The sequence below is a fragment of the Syngnathoides biaculeatus genome, chromosome 7 (genome assembly GCF_019802595.1).
Source record: "Syngnathoides biaculeatus isolate LvHL_M chromosome 7, ASM1980259v1, whole genome shotgun sequence".
Taxonomy (NCBI): Eukaryota; Metazoa; Chordata; class Actinopteri; order Syngnathiformes; family Syngnathidae; genus Syngnathoides; species Syngnathoides biaculeatus.
Window position 1 is genome coordinate 14,065,083 of NC_084646.1, and position 27,958 is coordinate 14,093,040.

The following is a 27,958-nucleotide window of genomic DNA, read 5'->3' on the forward strand; positions in this document are numbered from 1 at the left end:
CCAAATGGGGAGGGGGGGGGACAATAACAAAGCAAAAACAAGTGTCATTGCTCAATATGTATTGATTGCGTGTGGTTTATTAGTAACTTTTTACTCGCTCGGGCAAACAAACTTATGATTGGCTGTTTTAAAGAGGGTGGGACAGCGACGGGGCCCTTGCGTGTTTTTGTTTTGTTTGTCAGTTTGCTTTTGCACGTGCTCGATTAGTCGCAACGTGGCCCGCTAATATTAGCTTGTTCTTTTATCTCGAAGCTTATTTTTGATCCGAGTTAACTGGCTGGAACTCCTCTTTTTTTTTTTTTTTACATAAAAAGGGTAAGATTTTAATCTCTCTCACGAAATTTTTGTAGTTTCACTGACAGTTGGACTGAGACGATGAAGACTACTTTGTAAAAGGAGTACTTTTTTATTTGAGTTAATTAAATGACGCTATTAGGCAAATGCAATAAAAATGCTAAACAAGGGATGTAAAGAATGAAAAATGTGTGCAATACAGTTGAGTGACAAGATAAGTGTGTGTGAATGCGTGAGAGTGTGCGTGTTTGTGTGTGTGTGGGTAGGTGGGGGGGGGCAAAGAGACAGATGTGATTAGCTAATGCTGTCAAAGAGCATGGGCAGGGCAGGGCGAAAAGAGCCAATGACATCATCCGCAGAAGGAAGGAGAAAGAGAGGGAGAGAGAGTGGGCGAGCGAGCGTACGGTGCAATCCAAGTGGCCCAAGGCGGCGAGAGGAAGGAGGGCTTCTTCTCATACTCACACGGGAGGCAGGAGCAGCATCACAACGGCCCGGCGTGCGTGCGGAACGGGAGCACTCCCGCCGACTTGCATAGACGACTCCGCCTGGAACGTTCTCTTGTCTCCCCCACCCCAATACCCAACCCCTCCCCTCCCCCTTCCCCCTCCCTCCCCATCCCCAACACTGAGCGTCTTCAGGTGGATCATCCGGGCATGCTCCTTAAGCCAAAGTATGACCGCTTTCGCAACGAGTCTGTGACTTCCTCCTCCGATGACCTGATGCAGAGCTTCGCCATGAGTGGCAAAGTCGTAGCCACGCCGGCGGTCCCCTCCTCGGCCCCCGGCCTCCCCGTGCCTCCCCTGGACTCCGGCGCCAGGTCCTCCGGGGCCGCGGCTCTGGCCGACTCGCCGTGCCTGGACGGAGAGCAGGACGGTGCCACCACCTTCTGCATGCTCATCCCCAAGATGCCGCAGTGGAAGTTCTCCAACTCCTTGCTGAGCCGGAGCCCGTCCAACTCCAGCTCTAGCTCCAGTTCCAGCAAGGACTCGAGCAAAGCCGCCCACCAAGCGTCCCCTTCCTCTTGCTCCGCTTCGTCGTCGTCGCCACACAGGCCCAGCGGGGCGCCCTCGGCCAGCGGCCCCGTGGCCAGTCTGGCCGCCGTACTCAACTCTTGTGACCCGGTGTGCATCACCCCGTGTTCTCTGCAGGCCATCCGCGGGCAGAGAGTGCCGCCGCAGTCCGGCCACGGATTCGAGGAGGTCACAGCCGCCCCCGGTGGCTCCGGCGGCGGAGGCTGCAGATCGGGAATGAGTCGCAGGACGAGGGTGGAGGGCATGTGGCCCGGCGGGGATGACCCCGGCCAGAAGGGCAGCTTCATACACAAACCTTCCCAAGGGTGGCTGCATCCGGACAAGAAGATCGCGGGACCGGGGGCCTCTTACATCGTCAGGGTGAGTCCACAATCATCGTGAATTACCTTCTGCTCCAAATTCAATCCATGTTCTATAGTTCTTGTCCTCATGAGGGGAGCTTGTGAATTGCATCCTATCCCACCCGACTTTAACATTGTTGGTCTCATCACGGGTTCCATTACCATTGTTGATGGCCCTGTTGTTCCTTTGCCGCGCAACCACTTTACCCCATTTTCTCTCTCTAACTACTCTTTCTACTCTTTGTCCATTACAACCCAACCAGCCCAGACAGACGGTAAACCTGTACAGCCCGTGTTATGGTTGAGGATTCTTTCTGAGCGCAACCGCAAACTGAGCAACAGGGCAGAAGTGTAAACAAAAATATAGTCACTAGTTCTTTGCTGCACACTTTTTTTTTTTTAATTGAACCACAAAAACATTGTGCAATTGTCAACCAAGAACATGACTGCCATAAAGACAGGAAACAGGCAAGAACAAAAGCAAAGACTGAGGTCAAACTGCACTTGTGCGATAATTTCTCTGCTGAATTGAGACAGTATGATTAAAATTGACTTTATTTTGGGAGAAATACGTTTTTACAGGACAATTTGAGATTTTGGTAGAGATTTTTTTTTATTGAGAATCATGGAAACTGATGCAAATGATTTGCTTTTCTAGGCCACATAAAATGATGCGGTGGGCCAGATTTGGCCCCCAGGCCTGGAATTTTTCACCTGTGTTGTGGACAAAGAAGCATTCATGCTCACGTCTTTGTATAATTTAGAGGAGAGATCTCTACACCTTTTCCACTGATGGCCACATGCAGAAAAACAAAAGGAGAAGGGGGGGGTCACTCGATGTTGAGTTCATGAACCGTGCTAAAAATCTCTTCAATTGGCGTTAGATCAACATATGCAAAGCCCTTAAACAGAACAATAAGTTAAATAGAACGAGAAAATGACACCGCCACAGTTGTCCATTGTCACAGAAGAAACGCTCGAAAATGAGATTGTCATAGTCACGGAATTCAAAAGGAAAGAAAGAAACAAAGTGTGTCTGGCAGTCTGTTGCTATGCAGAGCATGTGGTGAGGCACAAGAACACATCTTTCATCCAGATTGATGACTTGGCGCCCGAGAGCCTTGCTGCATGGTCGCCGCGCATCACGCTCGCAACAAAATGCTCAACACCCTGGACAAACGTTCACTTTAATCGCCTTTACACTGACCCTGTGGGAGTGGTGCTCAGGATTGTTTACATTCATGTGTGGAAAACGAGATCTTTAAAAAGACTGCCTAGAGGCATTCGGAGTTCACAATTAATTTCTAGTACATGTCAATGAATTGGAATGGTGTCAAAAAGTCAATTTAGACTGAGGTTGTTCAATTCAAAAAGTGAAACTCGTGTTAAAAGACACGCATTACACACACTCAGAGTGAAATATTACAAGTTGCTTAAAAAATAGAACATGATTTTGATGATTAGCAAACAGCAAACCTAATGTTCACTTTCTCCAGAAACTAAAATATTTACACCCCAAACAATCAAACTGTGGAAACGTATTTAATTGCGGTAATTGGGCAAGAGTTGGCCCTTCATAACTTATTTTCTCAAGTCTTTAATCAATCTATATAATGTATGACTACTGAAATAAATTAACTTTTTTAAACCATATTGTAATTATAATAATCTAATATAATAATATAATAATAAAATAATAATGCAACAGACTGATTTATTTTTTAGGGTACGTGATGAGGAGAGGTGGTGCAGCACCTTTAAAATAAAATGTAAAAAAAAGTAAACAATTTATGCATCATGATTTAACATCGCAGTCCAATGCATTGTGCTGCTCCTATTGCTCTGCCTGACTTGGCCACCGGGAGGCAGTATAATACTGTACAGTAATGCAGAAACAAACGAAGAAGAATAAAGCCATTAAAACGCACCGACGCACTTGAGTCACATGCTCCTTTCCCTTCTGGAAGCCAATCATAGTGCAGCGGTGAATGTCTTGGAGCCAATAATACTGAAGCAGGGCATAGCCTGGCAGGAACAGGTGTGATCCCACACATTAATAACACATTAAGACGCTGCGAAGTTAGTCATATTTCTATGCTTTAGACGTTATTATTTTATGTCGAAATGGTTAAATGTTTCTTTTACAACTGTGACCATTAGTGGTAACTTTTAGCATGTCCATGGCGTTTTTGCATTCATTGCTAGCACTGAGCTAAGTTGGCTTTTACAGTTGGTTTCAATCCTCGTGTGATTCCCGTTTGTTTAGTTTGTTAGTAAACTTTAACCAGGAGTAGCGTGAAAATGTTTTCTTTCTCAATGAATTTCTCAATGTTTGGTAAGTAAGTGCTTTTTACTGTGAAGTGAATTCACATTCGCGCTTGTAAGTCAAAGCAAAAAAAAAAAAAATGGCTGAATGACAGCTCGTATCTAAATTGGCTTTCACTACACGTCGCGGGCATAAATAGATGAACATATCGTATTTTGAGTAAATGTGATCATTTTAGAACGTATTAGGTGAAATGGGTTGATTACTGCCTTACAAACGCGGCAGCAAGCCATTAAAAATCAGGCTGAGATGGGCAATGTCTGCTGCGCTAAGCTACTGAACTGCCTGATGTCTCCATTGTCCCCCCCCCCCCAAACACACACACACACAACCCACTCACTTCTGGCCACCCGCCCCATTGTTTTCCTCCCCCCACTTACCGACACGACTCCCGACCAGCTCATGACACTGGGCGGGGGTGGCGTGGGCGTGGGGGGGGGGGGGGGGGCGCGACTCCTGAGCCGCCATGCTCTCTAATGCCATTACCCAGGCACCATTCATTCCTATATTCAATTACATTTAATCACAGTCACTGGCGTCATGTGATGTCCAGGACAGAGGTCTGAGCACCGAGGGAGCGGGTGGGTGCAAGGTTCCGTCTGCGATCATGATCATGGTCCTCCCCTCTATTCACTGGACACTGTTTTAGGTGCAAAACACATGTAGATCTATGCATCCAAGACTGCTTGCTGCATGTGTTAGTGTCAAAGTGACATTTGGTTGCTGCTGTGGTCAGCCATTTAGACACTATAGTGCACTATATGGTACACCATAGTTAAATCCCGCCCAAACTTGGATGCATCCATACACACTCTCCCACCTGGAAAGGCGCTATTGTTATTCTAACGTGATGCTTTCACGTGATTACTACTACAGTACGCTTTTTGTAGTGCACTGCAGCAAACAAAGCAGCTCTCAAAGTAACGATGGCGCTGTAGTAATGTATCAAAAACCACACCTTCAAGATGACGATAACCATACTGAACGATCCTGAACATTTTCCAACCCGCTTATCATGAAAAGTGGTGGAGCCTGAACACGACCACTCAAACTTGACATGATTAAAGAACTGCCACTGCACTCCGGTCCTGTAAGTGGCAGTAAAGCATGGATTACGTACTGAGTGAGGCCCACTGCCAGTTGGGGAGGTATTCTTTTTGGCCCTGTCCGACACACAAAAATAATGTAGCAACAGGAAGTGGAGGGAAAGACTACATCCCTCTATTTACACTAAAGAAATCTATAAATATCAAGCAATATTTTTGCACCAAATGACTGACAATTGATTAAACAATTCATACACTATTACAAATGCATTGTTATGAATATATGCTCTGCAGTAGTGGCTTGAGATACAAGTGACCCAATTTACAAGTTGTTCGAGATATGAAACTACATCGGGCCAAATATTTGCTTTCTGAGCGCGAATGTGAGATATGACCGCTGAATGGGAGCAGTGGATGCCATTAAACACATTTCACAACTAGCAGCAGTTTGGAAAATGTGAAACATTCACACGCACAAATACAACAACAGTTATGGCTTTTTTTAAAAAAAAAGTTGTATTCTTTGAAATGCAAATTTTACAAAAAAAAAAGGTTTTAGATCAGTTTTTGCAGGTAAAAAGGTGATGTATTTCCAAAGGAATTTTAAAATAATCAGAAAAAGCATTGTTTTTTCTTTTTTTTCTTTTAAAAAAATCATTTCATTAATTCCATATTTATTTTTAGATTATTAACCCGCAAAAAGATGAGTCATATTTTTAAAGTTGGTCTTTTTCCAAAATTAAAAATGTCCTACGTTTTCAAGATGAAAGTCTTTTTTTTGTTAGAGATTAAGAAGTCATGTTTTCAAGAGCATTTTTTTACAAAAAAATCACAAAACTCCACAAATAAAGTAGCATTTTCAAGAAAAAAATGTAAAGCTCAAAATGTATATTTTCTGAGATAAAATTAATATATTAAAGAGGAAAAGTTATTATAACAAAAATCTGTCACAGTTTTGGAGAGCTTTTTTGGACGCGTCACAATTGCAAACTTTCCATTCACTCCACAATCACAATACAAACTTGCAGCTGCAGATAATTTTTTTAAATTGTTGTATTATTTTTCATTTTAACACTAAAATGTTTTCCAAGGGAAAATAAATAATACTCCAAGAATCAAGTAGCATTTTTTTTTCAAGATAAAAGTCTTATTCTTTGTAGCCACAAAATACAACTTCCTTCCCGCAAGACGACTTTTTTTATTTTTTTAATTAAAAATTATTTATTTATTTTTTGCCTTAACATTTTTGGAGTGATAATGTTTCCCTGTTTTTGTTTTTTTTCCACTGCGTCCCCAAAACTACCTTGTAGTAGACAATTGAGTCGCCGCTCACTGTTTATTATCGCGGACAAGACGTTATTATTCGGCGTTCCCATTTTAAAAAGTCACTTTCCTCGGACTGAAGATGCTTGCGCTGTTATATAACAAGCACCCCACACCCACGCATTCGTTAAAGCCAGCAGACGTGACGCCAAACGTTTGAAAGTAAATGACAGCGTTATTGGATTTCCGAGGAATGTTTCTTGGAAATTCACAGTCCCTGCAGTCAAAGAGATAGGGCCACAGATAGGCTGGATAGAAGACGGGATGCGTTGTATCAGCAGATCTGTGTGTCTGCAACAATGGAGACATTCAGTGACGAAGAGTGGTGGGTCGGGGGGGGGGGGACAATTTGCCTGATGGGAGACTTCCCCCTCGCTTCAAATTTGGTTAAGAGGCTCATTAAGTATTTGGACTCAAAGGTCTGTCGATTTTGTGTTTCTTGCATTAAGTCACAATGACACGTGATCAGAACTGATGCAAATATTTTATACTACAGTTGTACGGCATTGTTTTATTTGTTGTACGGTAAAACTAACAAGTGGGAGAAAAAAGATTTTAATAACTTACATAAGCTGTGTTAATGCTAATATTCTGTCATGAGAAAAGCCTATGACATCGGGGGGGGGGCTATTTTCGGACAGATAAACTTAAGCAGTACACAAATATGTATCACCTTAATGTACTGCAATATCAAATACATAGTATGTTAATATACATGTATAACAACAAACTGATGGAAACATGAGTAGTGTTAGGAATGTGCTAATGGCTATACAGTACATACTGCAGTATAACTAGGTATGAAAAGAAAATATTTGAACTTGAAGCCTGGTAGTACTATTAACCTGCCCACTACAGTAAATTAAAATACAAGTAGACCATAGTACTCTATACCTCTAAAACAGGGAACGTTATCACAGCATGAAATAATGTCAGATTTCTTAGAAAACCTTAAGCGAGAGCCTGGTGATGTAGCCTGAAAACAAATCTCAGATTTCTTTTTTTTTTTTTTTAAACAAAGATCTGAATAGATTTTTTTTCACCCTTTGGTTATGGAAAACGCAAATAAACATGCAATTTTTTTCCAGTTATTTTTCCCACATCTAGGATTAGCTTTATTTCTCCTGATAACGATCACCCTTTGAAGCAGTTTTATTCCGGCGCTAAGTTGAATTAACCTCAGATACTCTTCTTCTTGTTACAGATAATGTGAAAATAAGTGCTTTCTATTGGGGGAATGTCCCTAATGCCAAAACACATATGCAAATACTGCCCTGAAAACGAAAAAGGAAACGTCAAACCGCATGGCTCAGATGGGACAAAATATTTGAAACTTGGAGGCAGAATTTGCATGTTTTCAGTGTCATGCATGCTTTTGCAACTTACTGTATACATGGGTAGTAAATGTCAGCCAGGACTCAGAAAATGGATGAATGGATGAAAATCAGTCCGACAAATGAACTCCCATTAGTCAATAAAATCAATTACCAGAGCATTACATACACCGACACACATCAAAGACTCCTTAATGGATGTTACGTTCTCTATCCTTAGCAGCCGTGAATGTTTCCTAACCCTTAAAAACATCTCACGGCACAAGGCCAGAGAAAAGTGGCATAAAAATATATATATGAAATAAAATTAGTGACCAAATCTCAATAATGTAAATGTGAAATATCAGCTTGTTTAGATGAACACAAAGCTTTTATTCCTGTGCATGAATGTCAAAAGCTGATTCCACAAAAATCAAAGGTGTTAAACCCGGGGCCCAGGGGCCAGATGTGGCCCGCCATGTGATTTTTATGAGTCCCGCGAAGGCGAGTCATGCGTATCAACTTCCATGACTTTTTTTTTCCCACCATTTGTACCATACCCAACCCTAACCTTAATTTCTAATTCCAGAACTAGTTTGTAAATTTCACGTGTTAATATGATGAGGTGGTTAAAGATTTTTATGGTTTCACGGTCATAATGGCCCTGTGAAGGAAACTCCAACTCCAATTTGGGCCGCAACAAAAATGAATTTGACACCCCTGGGTTAAATGTACCTTTTGCCCTCTAGTGGAGTGATGTCGCTGGCATAAATAGATCAAGAAAGATACATAATTTGTTTGAAATGCATCATTTTCATACCGCCTGAAAATGGGATACGGCGGTTGAGGATATAGCTTTCTTGCACTTTTTACACACAATAGCAGACTTACATGAGGGGCATTCTCACAAGAACTGCGGAGACGTGAGACATCACCGCTTAGGCACTTTTAGTGCTTCTAATCCAGTCAAGGTGCCATTAGCACCTCCGACTGTCATCCATTAGGACGCTACTCAGCTGGCTTCTAGCCACCCAAGTATAAGTATGTACATCTATTTGCGGATTTAAGATCACGCAGGGTCAGAAATAGACCCGAGGATGACAGCACAACGTTATACAATGTTTTCCTTTCTATCCGAAACCAGCGCCACCCCCTGGAAAAAGATTGTGTAACTAACATTCTGAATGGCATAATTGTAGTCACAAATAATGACTTTTTGTTTGTTTGCGTGTGTGCGTGCAGTACATGGGCTGCATTGAAGTGCTGAAGTCGATGCGCTCCCTGGACTTCAACACGCGCACTCAGGTGACAAGGTGAGACGCTGACTTGTTCCCTCGCTACATACTAGATCATCGTAAGATAGCACGAGATGACCTACCTGGATTTCGAGATCGTGTCCACAGATGCTTCAATTTCTGATTGGTGCAGTTGAGCGCCACAAAAAAGGCTCATGAACTCAACCCTAATAATGAAAGTCTGCCATTTTATGATTTTATGATGTATTTTCTTCCGCCCTGATAAAGGGAAACACATTGAATAAACATTCAACTCGAGTTTACATCAAACTTAGAAAATTGGGATCCTTATTAAATTACAAAAGGTCAATTTACTCTGGACCAGGGCTCTGATTTAATTGACAAAATCCAATTTGTGTATTTAAATCATTTCCCCCCTTCATTTATCAAAAACAAACACTCCACTGTATAGTATTATTTTTAAATATTTTTCCCCGACTGGTATTTTCTCAATTTCTCCTGACACCATACAACTTTAAAATATTTTTTTCCCTCACATTCCCCCGTGAGTATGAATTTGCACAGAAATAGCAGATCATAAATCTTTTTTTCTTTACAGAAAATGTGAAAATAAGTGCTTTCTTTTGGAAAGATTTAGCCCCTGAAGACAACGTAACGTTTAACGTAAAATGTGGAAATGAGTAGACCCTCAAAACAACTCTAGAAAAACCATGGCCGAAAATGGAAGTCTGCAGTGTCAGACATTTTCGATTTTCCCTTTCTCCACGAATCATTCAAAAGCAAACTCTGAGAGTTTTTGTCAGATTGCTGACAACGCATCTAGATGAGCAAGTGATGCGAAATAAGCTATCATAAGAGCCGCCAAAAAAAAAAAACAAACAAAAAAAAAAAAACCGACAAGACACTGAAAGTCTGCCAATATGGTTTGAAGCATTTATTTTGGGATAATTTTGATTATTCCAAGGATTCCTTCAAAAACAAACTATGAGTAGATGTTTAATCTGATCGCTACCCAATTTGAATCATGAATCCTTGACAGATGGGTGGTAATAAATTGCCGATTTATCGAATTTGGATGACTTTGTATGGGCAGGCTGTGGAAGCAAAGTTTGACGACTCAGCAAAGTCAGCGCCACAAAAGTCCATAATACTGTTCAAATGTCACTATCCGATGTGTTGTTATATGATTACAGTATTATTAGAACGTTACTCATTTGAGAAAAGATAGTAATGGTTAGGCTGACAGAGGTTAGACTGGAATCCCCTTGGACCATGATGTTTGCAGATGATATTGTGATCTGCAGTGAAAGCAGGGAGCAGGCGGAGGAACAATTAGAAAGATGGCGGCACGCACTGGAAAGGAGAGGAATGAAGATTAGCCGAAGTGAAACAGAATATATGTGCGTGAATGAGAAAAGTGGAGGGGGAAGAGTGAGGCTACAGGGAGAAGAGATAGCGAGGGTGGACGACTTCAAATACTTGGGGTCAACAATGCAGAGCAATAGAGAGTGTGGTCAGGAAGTGAAGAAACGGGTCCAAGCGGGATGGAACAGTTGGTGGAAGGTGTCTGGTGTGTTATGTGACAGAAGAGTCTCTGCTAGGATGAAGGGAAACGTTTATGAAACAGCGGTGAGGCCGGCCATGATGCTGAGGTTCTCGCTTGGAGTGAACAGGTTGGATGGGATTAGAAATGATCTTATTAGAGGGACAGCCAAAGTTGGATGTTTTGGAGACAAAGTTAGAGATGGCAGATTTCGATGGTTTGGACATGTCCAGAGGCGAGAGAATGAGTATTTATTGGTAGAAGGGTCCTGAGGATAGAGCAGCCAGGCAAAAGAGCGAGAGGAAGACCAAAGAGAAGGTTGATGGATGTTGTGAGGGAGGACGTGAGGACAGTGGCTGTTAGAGAGGAGGATGCACGAGATAGGCTCAGATGGAAAAAGATGATACGCTGTGCCGACCCCTAACGGGACAAGCCGAAAGAAAAAAAAGACTCATTTGAGAAAAGACCTCTGCCAAGGTCCAAGTGTTGTAAAAAATTGTGCCGTTAGAGTTCTTGGGGGTGGTAGGTTCGCTTACACAAAACCTCTAATGGCTTTTTCCTCAGCCCAGATACTATCTCGTTACCACAAGTTGAGATGTATAATGAGGTAATTTTTGTTGTTGTTGTTTTTTCTTTTTGGGTGGGGGCTGAGGAATGATGGAAGTTTTTGCTTTTTTTTCCATGGCATTTTGCTGCCCAAAATCAGGTGACAGGATACACAATGGCACAAGAAGCTGTTGTGTTTTGGTTCCAGACACACACACACACATGATGTTATTGTCGCAACAGCAGGCTTCGGTCTCTCAGCAGACGCAGTCGCTCGCCCTATTCCACCTCCCTCACTTTCTCGCACCCTTATTTCTCTCCCCGCATCGATTGGCTGTAATGTGAGCCTGCTCGGCTGAAGTGGGGGGGGGGGGGGAGCGAGCAGTGATGGCGTGATAGGAGGTGGGGGTATCTATTATTGATGATGTTCACTAATGACCGTGGAAAGCTGCAGCGATCCCCCACTGAACCTGTCGGATAATGTTGGAGGGTGGAACGCTTCCAAAACACAATACTAGGTGGACATAAGATTTGGGAATCGTAACCTTAACAACCTTAAACCTCCGCTAACCCTAATCGTAACCCAGCCCTCACCTCTAACCTTCACCCTAACCACTGACACCCAACCATGCATTTTCTATAGCGCTTATACTCTCCAGGGTTACGATTTGAAGCAAAAGGCAGACGACGGCCTTGATTGGTTGTCAGTCGGTCCCAGGGGACTTTGAGGCAGTCGATGGGTGGAAACCGAACCCAAAAGTGAGCACCAAAAAGCAATTGTAACACGACACCATCAGTGACCCATTATTGAGAATATTATTCATTTCTTGAAAAAGCCAATGTATCTTTGCTGCGTTATTATTATTTTGATGATGAGGATTGGGCGAGTGCCACTACCAGTTAATGGAATCAGGCTGATACTGACTTTATTTCAAGGTATTGTGTACTTGTCAAGACTGCCAATATCAGTTACCCGTACTTCAGGCAAAAACATCTGACATTGAGTAAATCCTCCTGGACAGTAGTACGCACTAAGCTGCAGCAGTTTTACGCATTTGCGAAACATCATGTGCATCTGTAAGAAATCACAATTATGTCATATTTTATGTATCACAAGGACAAATGGTATCGTACTCTGTATCAGTTTTGGTGAGTATTCCAAAGTGAATAAAATGTGGTATTAGACATTCCTTGTTTTAATTATCAGTCATGAAAAAATGCTGACAAACAAAGGAAGAATATATTTATGGGATTTGAAAAAGACAAGGGGGGACGGTGGGTCAGCTGGTAAAGCATTGACCTCACAGTTCTGAGGTCCGGGGTTCAATTCTGGACCCACCTGTGTGGAGTTTGCATGTTCTCCCCGTGCCTGTGTGGGTTTTCTCCAGGCATTCGAGTTTCCTCCCACACCCCAAAAAACATGCAACATTAATTTGACACTTTAAATAGCCCCTGGGTGTGATTGTGAGTGTGGCTGTTTGTCTCTATGTTACCTGCGATTGGCTGGGAACCAGTTCAGGGTGTACCCCGCCTCCTGCCCCTTGACAGCTGGGATAGGCTCCAGCACTCCCCGTGACCCTCATGAGGATAAGCGGCGAAGAAAATGGATGGATGAAAAAGACATACTGTACAATTTTGTACCTTCTGCTGTAATAATGGGATCGTTCTAACACACTGCCTGACGTAAACTCCAACTCAGGCCCCTAAACTCATCAATAACCTGAACTACAACAAAACCTCACCCCAAACCCAACTGCCAAAACTAACCACTAATTTTACTAACCCTCACTCCAACCACTAACCCAAAAGCTGAGCTAACTTTAAACTTACCATGAACTAACTTTAAACCTCACATTAACTAACCCCAAAACCCCTCTTTTCAGAACCCAAATTGTGATGTCGGTCGCAAAGAATGCAGTTCATTCCCCAACATGATGTCATGCGGCATCGCTTTCTTTGTTAGTACTATTAAAACAGTAACACCCAGCAACTTGTAGGCCTGGATGCAGAAAACAAAAAAAAGTCTGTCCACACCGAGATGAATCATTCCAAACAGCCTTGTTGCATAAGGAGGCGGAAAAAAATTAGAGAAAAAGAGCCCGGAGACCTTTACGCAAGACAAAAGCCTGGCACTGCTGCTGCTTTTTAAATATTTACAAGGCACTCGATAGGGGACGCCAGGTTCTTGACTGCTGTCCTCGGCGTCCCATGACACCGAGGTTGGTTCCCTCCCACTGTCTGACACAGACACAAGCGTCCATCATTCCTGGGGGGGGTCTGTGGCAGTTTTCCCTATCTAAAGCCTCAATAGTTAACATTCGTTAAGTTTGTGTCAGTAAAAAAAAAAAAGAGCACTATTATTAGCTTGCATACACACACGCATGCATGTTTTTTTTTTACATTTTTAATAATTTAAATATATTTTAAAATGTATTATTTTGCATTTGAATACATTTTACTTTTTCTTCAGTACAAAAAACGTTTTTCCCTTTTCAAACATTTTATATATTTATAGATTTAAAAAAATCTAATATTATATAAATAAATATATAATATAAATAATATAATTATATAAAAATTATCTATCTATCTAATATATATATATATAAATTCCTATATTTTTTAACCAACAAATTAAAATGAAAAAAAAATGCAGATTTCACAAATAAATAGCTCTTGGTAAAATAGAAGTTATGGCATAACCAACCTAGCAGCCATGACAGCATTAAAAGTACAATATTGACATTTTCAGTTGTCACAGGTGCATCTCAATTTGTTAGAAAAGCGTCAAAAGCTTCATGTAGTTCAGTGAAGGAGTGAAATATCTCATTTTTTTCCATACGTATGTCCATTATAATTTAGTTGATTATACCTCACAGCAAATGACAACCTCAAATTGACCATTTCTAGAAACATACGTTTGCACTAACTTGCTCCTGGTTTTTGTCTTGCTCTTATTTTCTCATTGGGGTGATGTCGCTGGAAAAGTGATGTCACATTTGTCGTACTTCCACAGACATATTGAAGCATTGTGTGACACATCACTGTGTTAGTCTCCGAAACGCTTGCTTGCCATCTTGCTGGTGGCAGATGGTAAATGTAAAATGACATGTTATCATTTAGTGACACTGTATGGAATCGTAATTTAAAAAAAAAAAAAAAAATCTTTGGGGACATGTTGAGATTGAGCAGGTGTACTTAATGAAGTGGCCAGTGTGCCTCAACGGTTATCACATGTGACAGCGCTGCAACGTCGGATCTCCTCACCGGCGATTTTTAATTCTGACATCTCTCCATTCCACTCATTAGGGAGGCCATCAACAGGCTCTGTGACGCTGTGCCAGGTGGAAAAGGGGCATGGAAAAAGAAGGTTCGTAGTGAATTTCTCCTGCTATTGAGTCTTAATGATCAATTTTTTTTTTTTTTTTGCATAACTGAATCATCATTTACAGTGGCTGTCGTGTTAAGAGTTCAACTCATTGTCATTCTATAGGCTGTGAGCAAAGCTCTTCATTCCATCATGGGAAAGAGCAACCTGCGCTTTGCCAGCATGAGCATCGCCGTCAATATTTCCATCGACGGGCTGGGTCTGCTCATTCCTACCACAAGACAAGTACTTCCATATATTGAATTCAGTGATTCTTAACCACAGTGGGAAATGATTTCATTGAACTTAATTGCTCTGAAAACTACAAATAATACGTCTTTGTTCATCTTTGTCAGTGATGTAGACTGGAGTAACCGGCGAAGCAATTACAGTAAATGTTTGTTGATGGGTGTCACACCCATTTTTTGTTTTTGGGCCGCATTGTAGTAATGATTTCCCTCAGAGGGCCGTTGGAACAGTGAAATCATATAAATGTTTAATCACCAAATCATATTAACCATTACACAACAACTGAGGGATAACTAGTTTTGAAAACAGAAGACAAGGATAATCAATTCTTTAAATATTAAGTTACTGTAGAAAAAATGTTTGGTAACATAGCAACATTATATTTTTTTTTATTGATGGAAGTTGCCAAAGATGATTTGCTTTCGCGGGCCACATAAAATGATGTGGCGGGCCACACCTGGTCCCCGGGCCTTGAGTTTGACACCCATGAAATTGATGATCATTATTTCAAGATATGTATTGTTGGGGGGAGGGGGGTTCCTCTCTAGTGTAAAAATTACATATGCGCCTTAGGTCAATGAAGGTGAATATGATACTGGTGAATATAATATTGACATTCAGCATGCGTCTGGCGGCCATTGTCAATGTGACTAAATTAATCATATGGAGTAAAAGAATATATTAGAAGTCATTAAAAGACGTATTCATTCATAAATACATAAATGTGCCAGTGAGCTGAGCAGGGCCCAAGGTGGAATACAATAATTTTATAATTATAGCTGGTATCTATTACATGAATATCTTTATCTGAAAACCTAACCATAAAAATGTAGTCTACCCCTTTGAAATTGTGACAAATAAATGATTACAATTGAAAACATATAAATGAACAATTATGTTTATTATGCAACTTAATTATAACTGACATTTTCACGTGTTAAAATGCTTTTTAAAAGTATTTTTTAAATGACAAAATCAAAATCTAGTCATTTTGAATGCGCATAAGTTGATTGTTAAATAATTTTAAAAATCTTATTTTGTAGATCACTAATGTTTTGACTTACTAAAATATTGAAAAGTTGGCTGATTTTAAGAATCCATATATCCATTCTCTGAGCCGCTTATCCTCACGAGGTTTGCAGGAGTGCTGGAGCCTATCCCAGCTGTCAATGGGCAGGAGGCACGGTACACCTTGAACTGGTCTCCAGCCAATCAGAGGGCACTCACAATCACAACTTGGGGCAATTTACAGTCTCCAATGAATGCATGTTTTTTTGGGGATGTGAGAGGAAACCGAGTGCCTGGAGAAAACCCACGCAGGCACGGGGAGAACATGCAAACTCCACACGGGGACTTAGGCTGGGATTTGAACCCAAGTCCTCAGAACTGTGAGGCCAACGGTCTAGCCAGTTGCTCCACCATTCCACCCTGATTTTAAGTACTTTAATAAAATATATTCTTAGCTTTTCAAAAATTGTTGAAAAAATAACATTTAAAATATAAAAATGAGTTTCAAATAATGAATTTTCCAGCCTTTAAAAATACAAAAAAGTTTTACATTTATCTTCTAAAGTAAGGAAAATGTGAATATAAAAGTCATAAATATTAAAGTTTAATTTCAATTTTAAAAATGTATTTATGCTTTTTAACTCAAGAAAAGTCAACATTTCACCTTTTTTCTATAAAAAAACGAACATAAAAGTGAGAGAAGATAGCATCTTTTCCAGAATAAAAGGTGTTATAACAGTCGTATTTTTGAAGATTACGAATTAAAGTATGACATCCCAGCCTTGTCAGACTTTCTTTAATTTTAGAACTACACGACTCTTTTACAGAATTACGACATCGTTTTCATAATATTCTAACGTTGTTTAATTAAAAGAAAAGTTTTAGAACTCCTGATTTACATAATACTGTACTTGAAAAAAAAAAATTTTTTTTTTTAAAAAATCACCTATTTTTACTGATTGTCTTCCAGATGTTAGCACATCACCCCATGCAGTCTATCTCTTTCGCCTCTGGTGGAGACGCAGTGAGTAAACTTTTCAGCTGTGATGTTTTTCAACTTCTGTATGTCGCATCTTCCCCTCATGCCGTCCAATTTTGTCATTGCAGGACACACCCGATTATGTCGCATACGTGGCCAAAGACCCAGTCAATCAGAGAGGTAGCCAGAAAAGAAAAAAAAAAAAGGAAAGTGGTGGGTTTTAAACCGGGTAGCGGACTGACGGGTTGTGTCGTCCCTCTGTGGCAGCGTGTCATATTCTGGAGTGCTCGGACGGTTTGGCCGAGAACGTCATCAGTACTATCGGCCAAGCCTTCGAGTTGCAGTTCAAACAGTATCTGCATAGTCCACCCAAGACTCTGGCGTCTTTAGACAGGTAAATACACGAGGCGGGTTCGTAGCGATTTAAGGATTTTGAGCACCTAAAAGATGATGGCTGTTTTAGTAGGCTTTCCCTGACATGAATTTTACTTTCTAGCAGATGCCGGAAGGTTTTATGCTCAGACTAACTTCTTTTTGGAACTGTTCACAATTTTGAAAAATACGAAATTAAAGCTGGAGAAAAATTAATTGACCGCTTTATTGTTAGGAATCAACAATAAAAGGGCACATAAATAGAAATTACTCTTGTGAGGGAGCTAGTCATACCCATTCTGATTGAGAATCACACACACATTAGTTCTGTTTGCAGTCTTTCCATCTGGCAATGGTTGTGGTCCATTTAAATGTTCAGCAGACTTATAGAGGCTGACCTTTGGATGGGGGGGTGACATCAGATCTGCTTAATCCAATCAAATGGCCACATCATTATTATTGGCACTATTGGGACAACCTTATTAGCAGGGTTGATCGACCGGTCAATCGTGAGGCAGTCTGAGTCGATCGCGGGACGGCGTGCCCAAAAAAAAAAAGGACGTCAGCCAATGTTCCCTCTAAACTATGCGTTTGCGCAATTGTGCACCGTTGATGCAGTCTCTTCATAGATGTTCTGCATTGGGCGCAAAAAAAAAAATCCAATGCATATTGAAAATATAACATACAGCTGTTCAGTTTTTGGCATTTTGTGATTCAATGAGTGAGGGATGACTGCTTGTTACATCCAATGACAAAATTCACATACATACTGTAAAAAATGAAAAGAAGCCGCCACTGGTTTCTTTTAGGCAGCACACGGAACTTTCTCTAACAACGACCGCTGCTCCGCCATAATCTCTTTTCCTAGATTACCTTACACCCCCCCTTGCCCCCCCCCCTAAAGACGGACACTCATAATTAGAAATGTTACAGTACTTACACAGCCCATCAATGTGTTTTATAATGGACGAGATTTTCGCTTTTCCGAGTGGAAAAGGTCTGGTCTGAAGCCAAGGCAGAAAATGCAGCATGAGCTGGTGTGTAGTTTTAAAATTCCACGTTGGCACAGCCTGATCCAGGATGAAAGCACAGACAATACAGCGCACAAAAAGCTATTTCTGTATTTTAAATATAGGAGGCAACATAACATTAACCTTAAAACTGTTAGAGAGAATCATCATCATCCCCCCCGCCCCCAACCGTCGTCGGTAGCTCACGAGATGCTGGCTGCTTGAAAAGTAGATCTTGGGGTAAAAAAAAAAAAAAAAAAAGTCTGGGCACCCCTGTTATTAGGAAGGCTGGGGGTGGGGTTGCTACTTCAGGCGCTTGAGTCAAATTAAATTTTTAAAACAGACATGTGGGTTAGGTCATTTGTAACTCGGGCAGAATAAAAGTTAAACTCTACAATTGCTAATTTTAATTGTGAAATGATAAACATCTAAATTAATTTAAAATCATGCAACAGAGGACTCTTGATCATTTCAATTAAAGACCTCCGCAGGCCCTATGTGGCCCACAGGGCAAACTTGGCCCACTCCTGTTATAAAGAAAAGCTAAATAAGGATGATTGGGAATGAGAGTTCAGGTTGGATCAAGCTGTGTTAAAATGAGCGCGTGTCCAATAGGTTCTGAATCAATGCACCGTTTGTCTGCTCAGGTCCTTCAGGACAGAAGAGCCGGCGTGGGGGGAGGAAGACGACTTTTCCGAGCACAACTACTACAACAGCATCCCGGGAAAGGAGCCTCCCGTCGGCGGTGTGGTGGACTCCAGGCTGCGTCCCAGTAAATCCCAGCTAGCTCACATCCACACGCAACCGCAAAGCAGGGCAGCACAACAGGTAATTGATGACAAACGAAGGCAACGGGGCTTGTGACAGGCATGTGGGCCGGAGCTCTGAGTCCACAGTCAAAACTGTTGTGTTTGTGTTTATAATTGCTTATGTGCATGATTTAAGACATACATGGCATCCCACAAATTATGGCCCACAACAGTTTAATATCATTTCAAACCGAGCATGCAACACTCTCCCTAAATATAAATATTTTACAGATGATTTGATGATGAAAAAAATGCATGGAAATGTACATATGGCAAAGACTCTCCTTAACAACCCAGGCTAAATGTCATGAGCAAGGCTGGACCACTGCCAAGAGGGGCGTGGCCAGGCCACTGCTCTGGGCGGTGTCACCTCTAACACCTGTTGCCGGTCACAGCTGTTTCACATGAGGCACTGTGATTGGACCTTGTATTTAAGTTGGAGTTTTGACACTGGCATTTGCCAGTTCGTTGAGTATCCCGGGTTACTCTGCCACTGCGCCATTATAATCCAGTCCCGCTTTTGTTATGCTCTTGAGTTGTCCCATAGTTATCGGACATTGTTTCTTGTTTTTTGGATCCTTCCTTCTTGGACTGTGTTGTTGTGCACATCTTTAGTTTGTAATAAAACCCATTGAACATCATGCCTTCGACTGGGAGTCCTGCATTTGGGTCCGCCCCCGCACCGCTGGTACATGACACAAAATTGACACCCACCCACCCATTCAAAGCTTGTCTCTCAGTCAAAATGTATCACTTTAACTACTGTCTAATTTAGACATGGCTATGGCGCCGTCCTGTTGCACCTTAGAGCATTGCAGAAACAGCACAAAAAAATGGAAGTTGTGGAGTTTTCAGCAAATAACTTAGGAGTGGTTCAAAACAAAAAGTGAAATTCATTTGTACCACGAACTGTAAATGTATTGGTGGGGATTCCAATCGTGCATTTTAATAAGTGAAGTGAAAGAGTATTTACGTAATTGTGCCGCCTGTCACGATATGCCACTGGCAGAGATAGATGAACAAAGATACATTAGCTGCAGGAGATAAATAAAACTGATTATCTCAACATCATACTAATACTCCGTGGCCCAGTGGTTGTGATTCCCTGAACTCAAAGTAAGCAAAACATGAGATCGAAAAATAACTGTCGGTATGACACCCACCACCCAGTCCAAGCCTGCTAGAGCAAAGAACACAAACAGACTCGGTCTCACTGCCGCACCCTAATTGCCCAAAGACTCGGCAAACAGATCTCGCTTGATCCCGTGACCCTCCGGGTGAGGGCGAAAACACGCTAACACGCTGTGGCTTGGGTTTCAAATAGAGTGCCTCGAAAGTGCATTATGTGCAGTGGCGGGGAGAGAGCGCTGCTCATGCATTATTGAGCACGGGCTGTTTTTGAAAGTTTGACAGCGAGCGCGTGTTTGTGTGTAGACTGCGTCACCAGCGAAAAGGGAGCAAGCGCCTCACCATGCAAGTCAGCTGTGCTACGAACTTCATTGGGAAACCGATGCCACCGGCGGCTCAGGTGAGACACTCAGCGGCCACGTGGGGGGGATTACTCACTGCGTAGTACTGTAGATGCTTCAGCCAGTTTATACTCTGCGGTATAAGGAGAACTCGTGGCAAGACTACCTGTAAACACAACATTTCAACCATTGTGAGAGTATGGTGAATTATATTCCTGAAATATATGATTCTACGTAGGGCAGCAGCTGTAAAATGTTGGCCTCACAGATCTGAGGTCCAGGGTTCGATCCCGGCAGTTTGTCTCCACGTGCCCTTCGATTGGCTGGCAACCAGTTCAGGGTGTAGCCCACCTCCTGCCCGTTGACAGCTGGGATAGGCTCTATCACTCCCCGTGCCCCTTGTGAGGATAAGCGATGAAGAAAATGGATGGATGGATATTATATATATTTATCAGATGTGATAAATAGTAATAAAAGATATACATCATAAAAAAGAAAATCAATCATAGCAATGTCTTACAGGATTTGAGGCTTATCCTCACACACTCCCTGTGTCCCTTGTGAGGATAAGCGGCTTAGAAAATGGATGGATTGATGGATGGATATGTGTCTATTTAGTGTTTTTAATTACACTTTTTTTTGGTGAGACAATAATAATAATACACCAGAGATGCATTGGCTTCCACAACACATTGTGTACAAAGGTGAAAAAAAAGTAAAATGTATATTATTTAAAATCCAATTTGTGAAAATAAAAAAAATGGTTAAAATGTCATAAAGCCCACTTTTAAAAACTAGTTGATTACTAGTGAAATACATTACATTTTACCATATGTAATAGAGTACTATCGTATCACAGAACATATTTTTAAGTATTTTATTTACATTGAAGTATATTTACTACTATTTATTGATTATTTAAAAGTAATACATGAAATGCATTGCTTTAAAAATAAAATATTTAATCCAATAACAAATCATTACATTTTAAAAAACTAATTGTGAAATATTGCATCTTTAAAAAGTAAAAACGTGTAGCATTTTATTTTGATATACTGTCGATACGCAGAAATATACTTTTTGTCTACCCCCCCACACACACATACCCACACGCAATTTATATTTGCAGATGGTTACTTGTGCGCTGATAGCCAACCACCTGGCAGCAAAGACTACGAGGAGCATCAGTATGTGAACACACAGAGTTTGGAAAACTTGGATTCTTTGGCTCAGGGCCCCGATGGACAGAGGGGGGCCAGGGGCCCTGACAGTCCCAAGAAGGACCTCTTTGACATGAGTGAGTCCTAAATTGCACTTGGCATATTATGAGTGATGATTATGATTATCTAATCTGAAGCCAACAACACTTGCAGTTGGTTCTTTTTAAGTCAATGTAGTTATTCCACGCATATTTGCAGTTCACTATTCACAGATTCATTCACTTTTGGAATCCTTCCTCACTGTTGCGCAATCACGGTCTCCTCCAGGACCCTTTGAGGACGCGCTGAAACTGCACGAGGCAGGCGGTGCTGCGGCGGCGGAAGGCGGAAGCGTTCAGCTACTGGAGGACCAGTGGCCGAGCCCACCGCGTCGCCGGGCCCCCGTGGCGCCGAACGAGGAGCAGCTCCGGCGGGAGGCCTGGTACCACAGCCGCATGAGCCGGCGGGATGCCGAGAAACTACTGGTCCGAGACGGAGACTTCCTCGTGCGGGAGAGCACCACCAACCAGGGCCAGTACGTGCTGACAGGCATGCACTGCGGCCTGCCAAAACATCTGCTACTGGTGGACCCTGAGGGAGTGGTGAGTGGGAAATGAAATTCCTCAGATATTAAAGTACAGTAAGCTCCTGTTTCTTGCAGAGGAAACTTTCTAAATCCATCCGCCAAGGGTGAAAAGTTAGTTTCCTCCATAATTTCCCCTCAAAAATGCATGTCAGGTTGCTAGCCCGCCTCTGGCCTAAAAGTCAGCTGGGATCGGCTCTGGCGCACCCGTGACCCCACTGAGGACAAGTGCTGTAGAAACTGGACAGATGGGTATTCAGAAACATGAGCGGAAACAGCCATGTGTGACTCGCAGTCAGGAGAGGTACCACAACCTCTGGCCTCGGTTTACCTCACAGGCTACAAATGTCAAAGACCCACGCCATGTGCTGTCATCTGTGTCTGCCTAAAAATATACATTTCAGCCTACAACAACTCCATTTTGAACCTGAGAAATTGCATTGTTTTCTTTTTATGCAATGCTATATCTACATGGTCAGTCTATAGTGCCGTTTCACGTGTAAACTAATTATTTTGATTTTTTCTTTCACTTGAGTCATGATGTTCCAAAGTAACAACATTCTTGTTTTCTTGGCTACTTCTAAACGTGATACAGAGAACTGCAAAGCGTCTCATTTTGGTGCTTCCCTCACACAAAGGTCCGGACCAAAGACATGCTATTCGAGAGCATCAGCCACCTTATCGCGTACCACCTGAGGAACGAGTTGCCTATCGTGGCCGCCGAGAGCGAGCTGCACCTCAAGCAGGTGGTCAGGAGGAAGCAATGAGCCGTCTGCCCCCCTCTGCGCAATGGGATGGTAAGCAAATGACTGATGGATATGTTTTGCGAAGACTTTTATCTGTTTAACTTGAAATTTGCCGGTTTTGCTTCATATGCAGTCTTTCATTGGCCATAATGTTAGGTAGACGCATTATGAACCAATATTTTTTTTTTTACTAAAAATTTTTTTTAATCTTGAATTGAGTTAATACTCTTGTATTAACATGCACTTTTTAAATGAATTTTAATATTTTGTGTTACAGAATTTTTATATTACATTTAAAAACATTAGTTTTTTCATTCAACCAACAGTAATGTAATTTTTTTGTCTTGAAGTAACGTTTTGTATTACCTAACCTTACATTAATAATTTTTTTGTATTTTTAGAAGTTAATTTAACAAATAATTTACTTTGCTTGAAAAACATACCCAATGTTTCTTAATGTAGCCAACATGAATTTAATTTTTTACTGAACAAAATGTTTATTTAATAAACCATGTGAATATTGGACTTAATTCAATATATTTTCTTTTATTGACATGAACTTTTTTTGGTGCTCAACATTGTTTTGGTAAGCAACTTTATATATTATTGCTTTTATAAATATATTTAGTGTTACTAAACTAGACTATTAGCTTAACTATATATATTGGTTGAATTTTTTTTTTCCGAAAAAATAATTTAATGATTGTTTAATAAGATGTTTTTCTTCTTGAACTAGCATTTTTTTACATATTTTGTTTTGTTTTATTAACTCGATGGTTTTGTATCAAACCCATAATAATCATGGAAATATTTTTCATCAGTGTGTATGCCTTGTGAGTGATCAGTTTTTCAATGAGGTATCAATTTCAAACTAATCGTATTTTTGTTTCTTTTTCTATTCCAGTGGAAACCAAAAGGAGATTTTTTTTTTTTTAAATCTCAAGTGGACACACACGTGTGACAAATGACAGCGTCGAAGGGGAGTGAGACGTCGTCGCCTTTTTGGATATTCATATCACGAAACTGTCCCTGGTCTTGTCCCCCCCAGCATGCAGCTATTAAGCTAAACGAAGGACCTAAACGACTTCCATGTCTATTGTCTAGTCTCTGCTTCTGCTCTGCAATGACTTACCTCATCAGTAAGTTGCACAAATGGGACGCAATCCTATATCACATGAGATTCTGTCGCCGTGGTTACACGGTACAAAGGAGGGAAGAAAAAAAAAAAGACTTGAGTACACGGTTTGTATGTCTCCCCCGCTAATCAAAAGCACCAAACCTGCAAAGATGGACACTGATAATGTATAGTAGGGCTCACTGAGTCATTCTTTGTGTGTATTTTGTCAAATATGGTGTATACTCACTGGCCACTTTATTAAGTCTAGTCAGTCGAAGAAATTGAGCTCCAATGTACAATATCAGTAGTCAATATTTACCAAAGTCATAATGCTGAATTTAATTCAATGTCTGTATTAATGTGGTTGTGGTGGTGTAGAACTACACATTGGAAATATTCTTCTGGTAAAATCAGGTACCTAAACTATTATATTTATTATTATATTATTATATATAATATTTATTAGATGCTTGCACAGGTTTTCTCTGGGCACTCCGGTTTCCTCCCACATCCCAAAAACATGCAACATTAATTGGACACTAAATTGCCCCTAGGTGTGATTGTGAGTGCGGCAGTTTGTCTCTACGTGCCCTGCGATTGGTTGGCAACGAGTTCAGGGTGTAGCCCACCTCCTGCTCAATGACAGCTGGGATAGGCTCCAGCACTCCCCGTGACACTTGTGAGAATAAGCGGCTAAGAAAATGGATGGATGGATGGATATTTTATATATTTATCAGATGTGATAAATAGTAATAAAAGATATACATCACAAAAAAGAAAATCAATCGTAGCAATGTCTTTACTGGATTTGATTCCGATATTCTAATATCTAATGAGTTCTTGTTAAATAATGGTGCAAAAATATAGTAAAATTGTGAAAGATTTATGAATAATGCTATAGATAATAATTAGAAAACATATATAATAAATACTAGCAATAATAACCACATAACTTAATGACAAATGAATAGTTTTGTGTTCAAGCGCCAGCTATTTCAACACAAATGCAGACAGATAATACAACAATATTCATAGACATAAATGAATAGTGACTAATGATACTGCAGCTTACTAAATAGTGACCGTTCCAGGTGTACCCGTATGTCTGTAATACAGTAGACTGGCATAAGGTGGCCATCAGTAACCACAGCAGAAGGAGCAGAACAATGACTATCGAATTGAAACAGAAAAAATGTGACTAAAAAAATACATCTTTGAATTCTATTTAATCATGCCATGACTGTATGTTTTTATAAAGTGCAATATTATAAACTGCCAATTTCACAAATTAAAATACACATTACGATGATTTGCGGGGGTCAGGAACAGATGAATGCAATTTCCATTCATTTTAATGAGTCCAAATGATTTGAGATACTCGTGTGTTGAGTTACAAGCTTGGTTGCAGAAGGAAAACCCACATCGAAAGGTGTTTAGGAATAAAAACCCATTTCTTAAGTACAATTAATATAAATGCTGTAAAGTAAGAATTAGGCAATGTATAAATAGCATTACGGATTAAGACAAAAATGACGGTGGAATTCTTTTTATTTTTAAACGGATTAGAAAATGGGCCAATATTTTATGTTACGGAAACTAAAATATGAAAAAGAGCTCTCAGTTTGATGCATTACATCATCATCATGGAATTTGTGTGCAGGATCTCGTGAAGTTGTGTCTGTGTACCTAATCAAGTGACCAGTGAGTGCTTTAAGACCCCCCCCCCAACGTGTGTGCCCCCCCCCCCCACACACACACACACACACAGCCTGTCCAACTTCAGTGCCTTAATAACCAGACAGGGACTCGCATTTTGTGTACAGAATGTGCATCGTCGTGCCTGTTGCAAACAGACTGTTTTTTTTTTTGTTGTTGTTTTTTCTGGAATGCCAATGAATGACTGTCCGAACAACAGGATGATTCTGATCTTGGACTTGTAAACAGGAATGTAAGCTGCTCATTTTAGGGTCAATGCAGAATAATAATGTTCGTTTGTCCGCCTAGTTGCTAAATCCCTGAAGGTCAAGTCATACAAATATGGATTGCAACCTGACCTGATGTTCTCTTTGTCCCAGGCTCAGGCAAACATATTTTTACTTTCTACCTTTAAATGGCTATTTTCTGTTTCCACTCTAGACTTGAGCTATTGCGATATGAGTATGATATGATCTTCCGCTGCTCGTGGCTGCAGTTTCATTGTATGCCTTTAACGACCTTAATCACAAAACTTGCATTTTTCTTTCTTTCTCAGGAATTTCTTGTCTTTGCTTGATTTACAACATCCTTCTCAATAAAAGTCATAGAAGGCAATGAGAGTTCCATTCTAAAGGCATTCTATAGTGTATTTAGCGGTACCAACAATTGGGCCAAATTTGAGCGTGTTCCCTCACTTCGGATCAAGGCCTGATTATCTCTGAAGGATCATTGAGAGGGATTGTCTTGTGATGTAGCGTGTGTTTAAAATATATGTGAATTTCTCTCAGAAAATAGTGTTACAGTAATCCCTTGTAATTGAGACAAACTTTGTATGTCCGGGAGGAGCTAAGTTTAGCCAGGGTGGTCGCAGAGAGTCTTTGCCAAGTGTAAATGCAGACTTGGGTTCCTTTTTACTTTTTGAAATCAAATCATCAGTGACCCATTTATTTGTAAGGCTAATGTTAGAAGATGATGCTGAAGTATTACAATTTTGAGGTGGTCCATAGTATGTGGTGTATTTACAGTTTAAACTATTAATAGTGAATAGCTTGGTCCTCAACCACTGACAATAGTGGTGTGTGCAGTGGACCCCCTGCATACTTGCAGCACCAGAAGATTCACCTTTTTTCTGGATTTTTTTTTTTTTTTTTTGGAGGCGGGGGAGGCAATCCTGTAAAAAAATGTTAATAGCAGTTTATTCCCGGTTTCCCAAGATTTTTGGAGGTTTGTCTCGAAATTTTCACTATTCGCTATGAACTCTATTCTACTGTAAAATTTCAGCACACTGGATCTTCTGTGGGTGGGACGGTGGGCTCAGCTGGAAAGCGTTGGCCTCACAGATCTGAGGTCCAGGGTTGGATTCCAGCCCCGCCTGTGTGGAGTTTGCATGTTCTCCCCATGCCTGCGTGGCTTTTCTCCGGGCACTCCGGTTTCCTCCCACATCCCAAAAAAATGCAACATTAATTGGACACTCTAAATTGCCCCTAGGTGTGATTCTGAGTGTGACTGATTCTTTGTCTCTAAGTGCCCTGCAATTGGCTGGAAACCAGTTCAGGGTGTACCCTGCCACCTGTTCGTTGACAGCTGCGATAAGCTCCAGCACTCCCACGGGCCACGACCCTCGTGAGGATAAGCGGCTTGGAAAATGGATGGATGGATCTTCTGCTGGACCGTGCTGCCTCTCACAGGTCAGTGTTGGCTCTGCAGCAGACATTTGTTTGGGGAATAAGACTTGGCTTTTTTTGTTTGTCATCCCAAATACACTAGTCACGATAAAAGCAGAAAGTGTGCATATGTAACAGGTGTGTGATGTTAAAAATCAGTGGGGGTGCTCCTGAACATACTGTATTCATACCTGTCCAAAGATATCAGTTTGGGTCAACGGATGAATGTATAAAATTTGCACGCGTGTGCCCTGCCTCATTCAGGCCGTAGCAAAACCGCAGCAAGATGAGTTGTCTTGTGAGTACTGCGACACAAAGGTTTAGCTTTTTGGGGGGGGTGCACAGGAACTTCAACAAACAGGAAGTAGGGAAGAGATAGCAGGTGAAATTAAGAAAGGAACAACCGAAACACAACGTGGTGCAGAGAAATGGACAGAAAACAAAAAATTAAATTAGGAACATGGTTTCCTTCACTAACTGCATAGGACCACGGATGGGTGAACAGTTAATATATTTAATATTTACTTGTCAAAACCAGTACTGGTTTTGTGGCTGTTATCGCCATGGTGGGGAAAAAAAAATCATTCAACAAGAAAACCTCGGTTCTCATATGATTGTCAAAAATCGCCTCAGGTTTCTAGTTCTCATTGGACATTGAATTGAAACCTTCAA

At 41.1% G+C, this 27,958-nt stretch overlaps 1 protein-coding gene across 1 annotated transcript; it reads left to right on the forward strand.

The window, feature by feature from the left end:
- Positions 1-641: 641 nt before the first annotated feature.
- Positions 642-26,218, forward strand: shc2 (SHC (Src homology 2 domain containing) transforming protein 2). Its single transcript, XM_061825469.1, has 13 exons — positions 642-1,685; positions 8,917-8,987; positions 14,329-14,389; positions 14,513-14,632; positions 16,614-16,667; positions 16,751-16,802; positions 16,890-17,016; positions 18,652-18,832; positions 20,248-20,341; positions 21,412-21,579; positions 21,770-22,083; positions 22,703-22,861; positions 23,715-26,218. The coding sequence occupies exons 1-12, from the start codon at positions 948-950 to the stop codon at positions 22,829-22,831; spliced, it is 2,109 nt and encodes a 702-aa protein (XP_061681453.1). The 5' UTR covers positions 642-947; the 3' UTR covers positions 22,832-22,861; positions 23,715-26,218.
- The last annotated feature ends 1,740 nt before the right edge of the window (positions 26,219-27,958 follow it).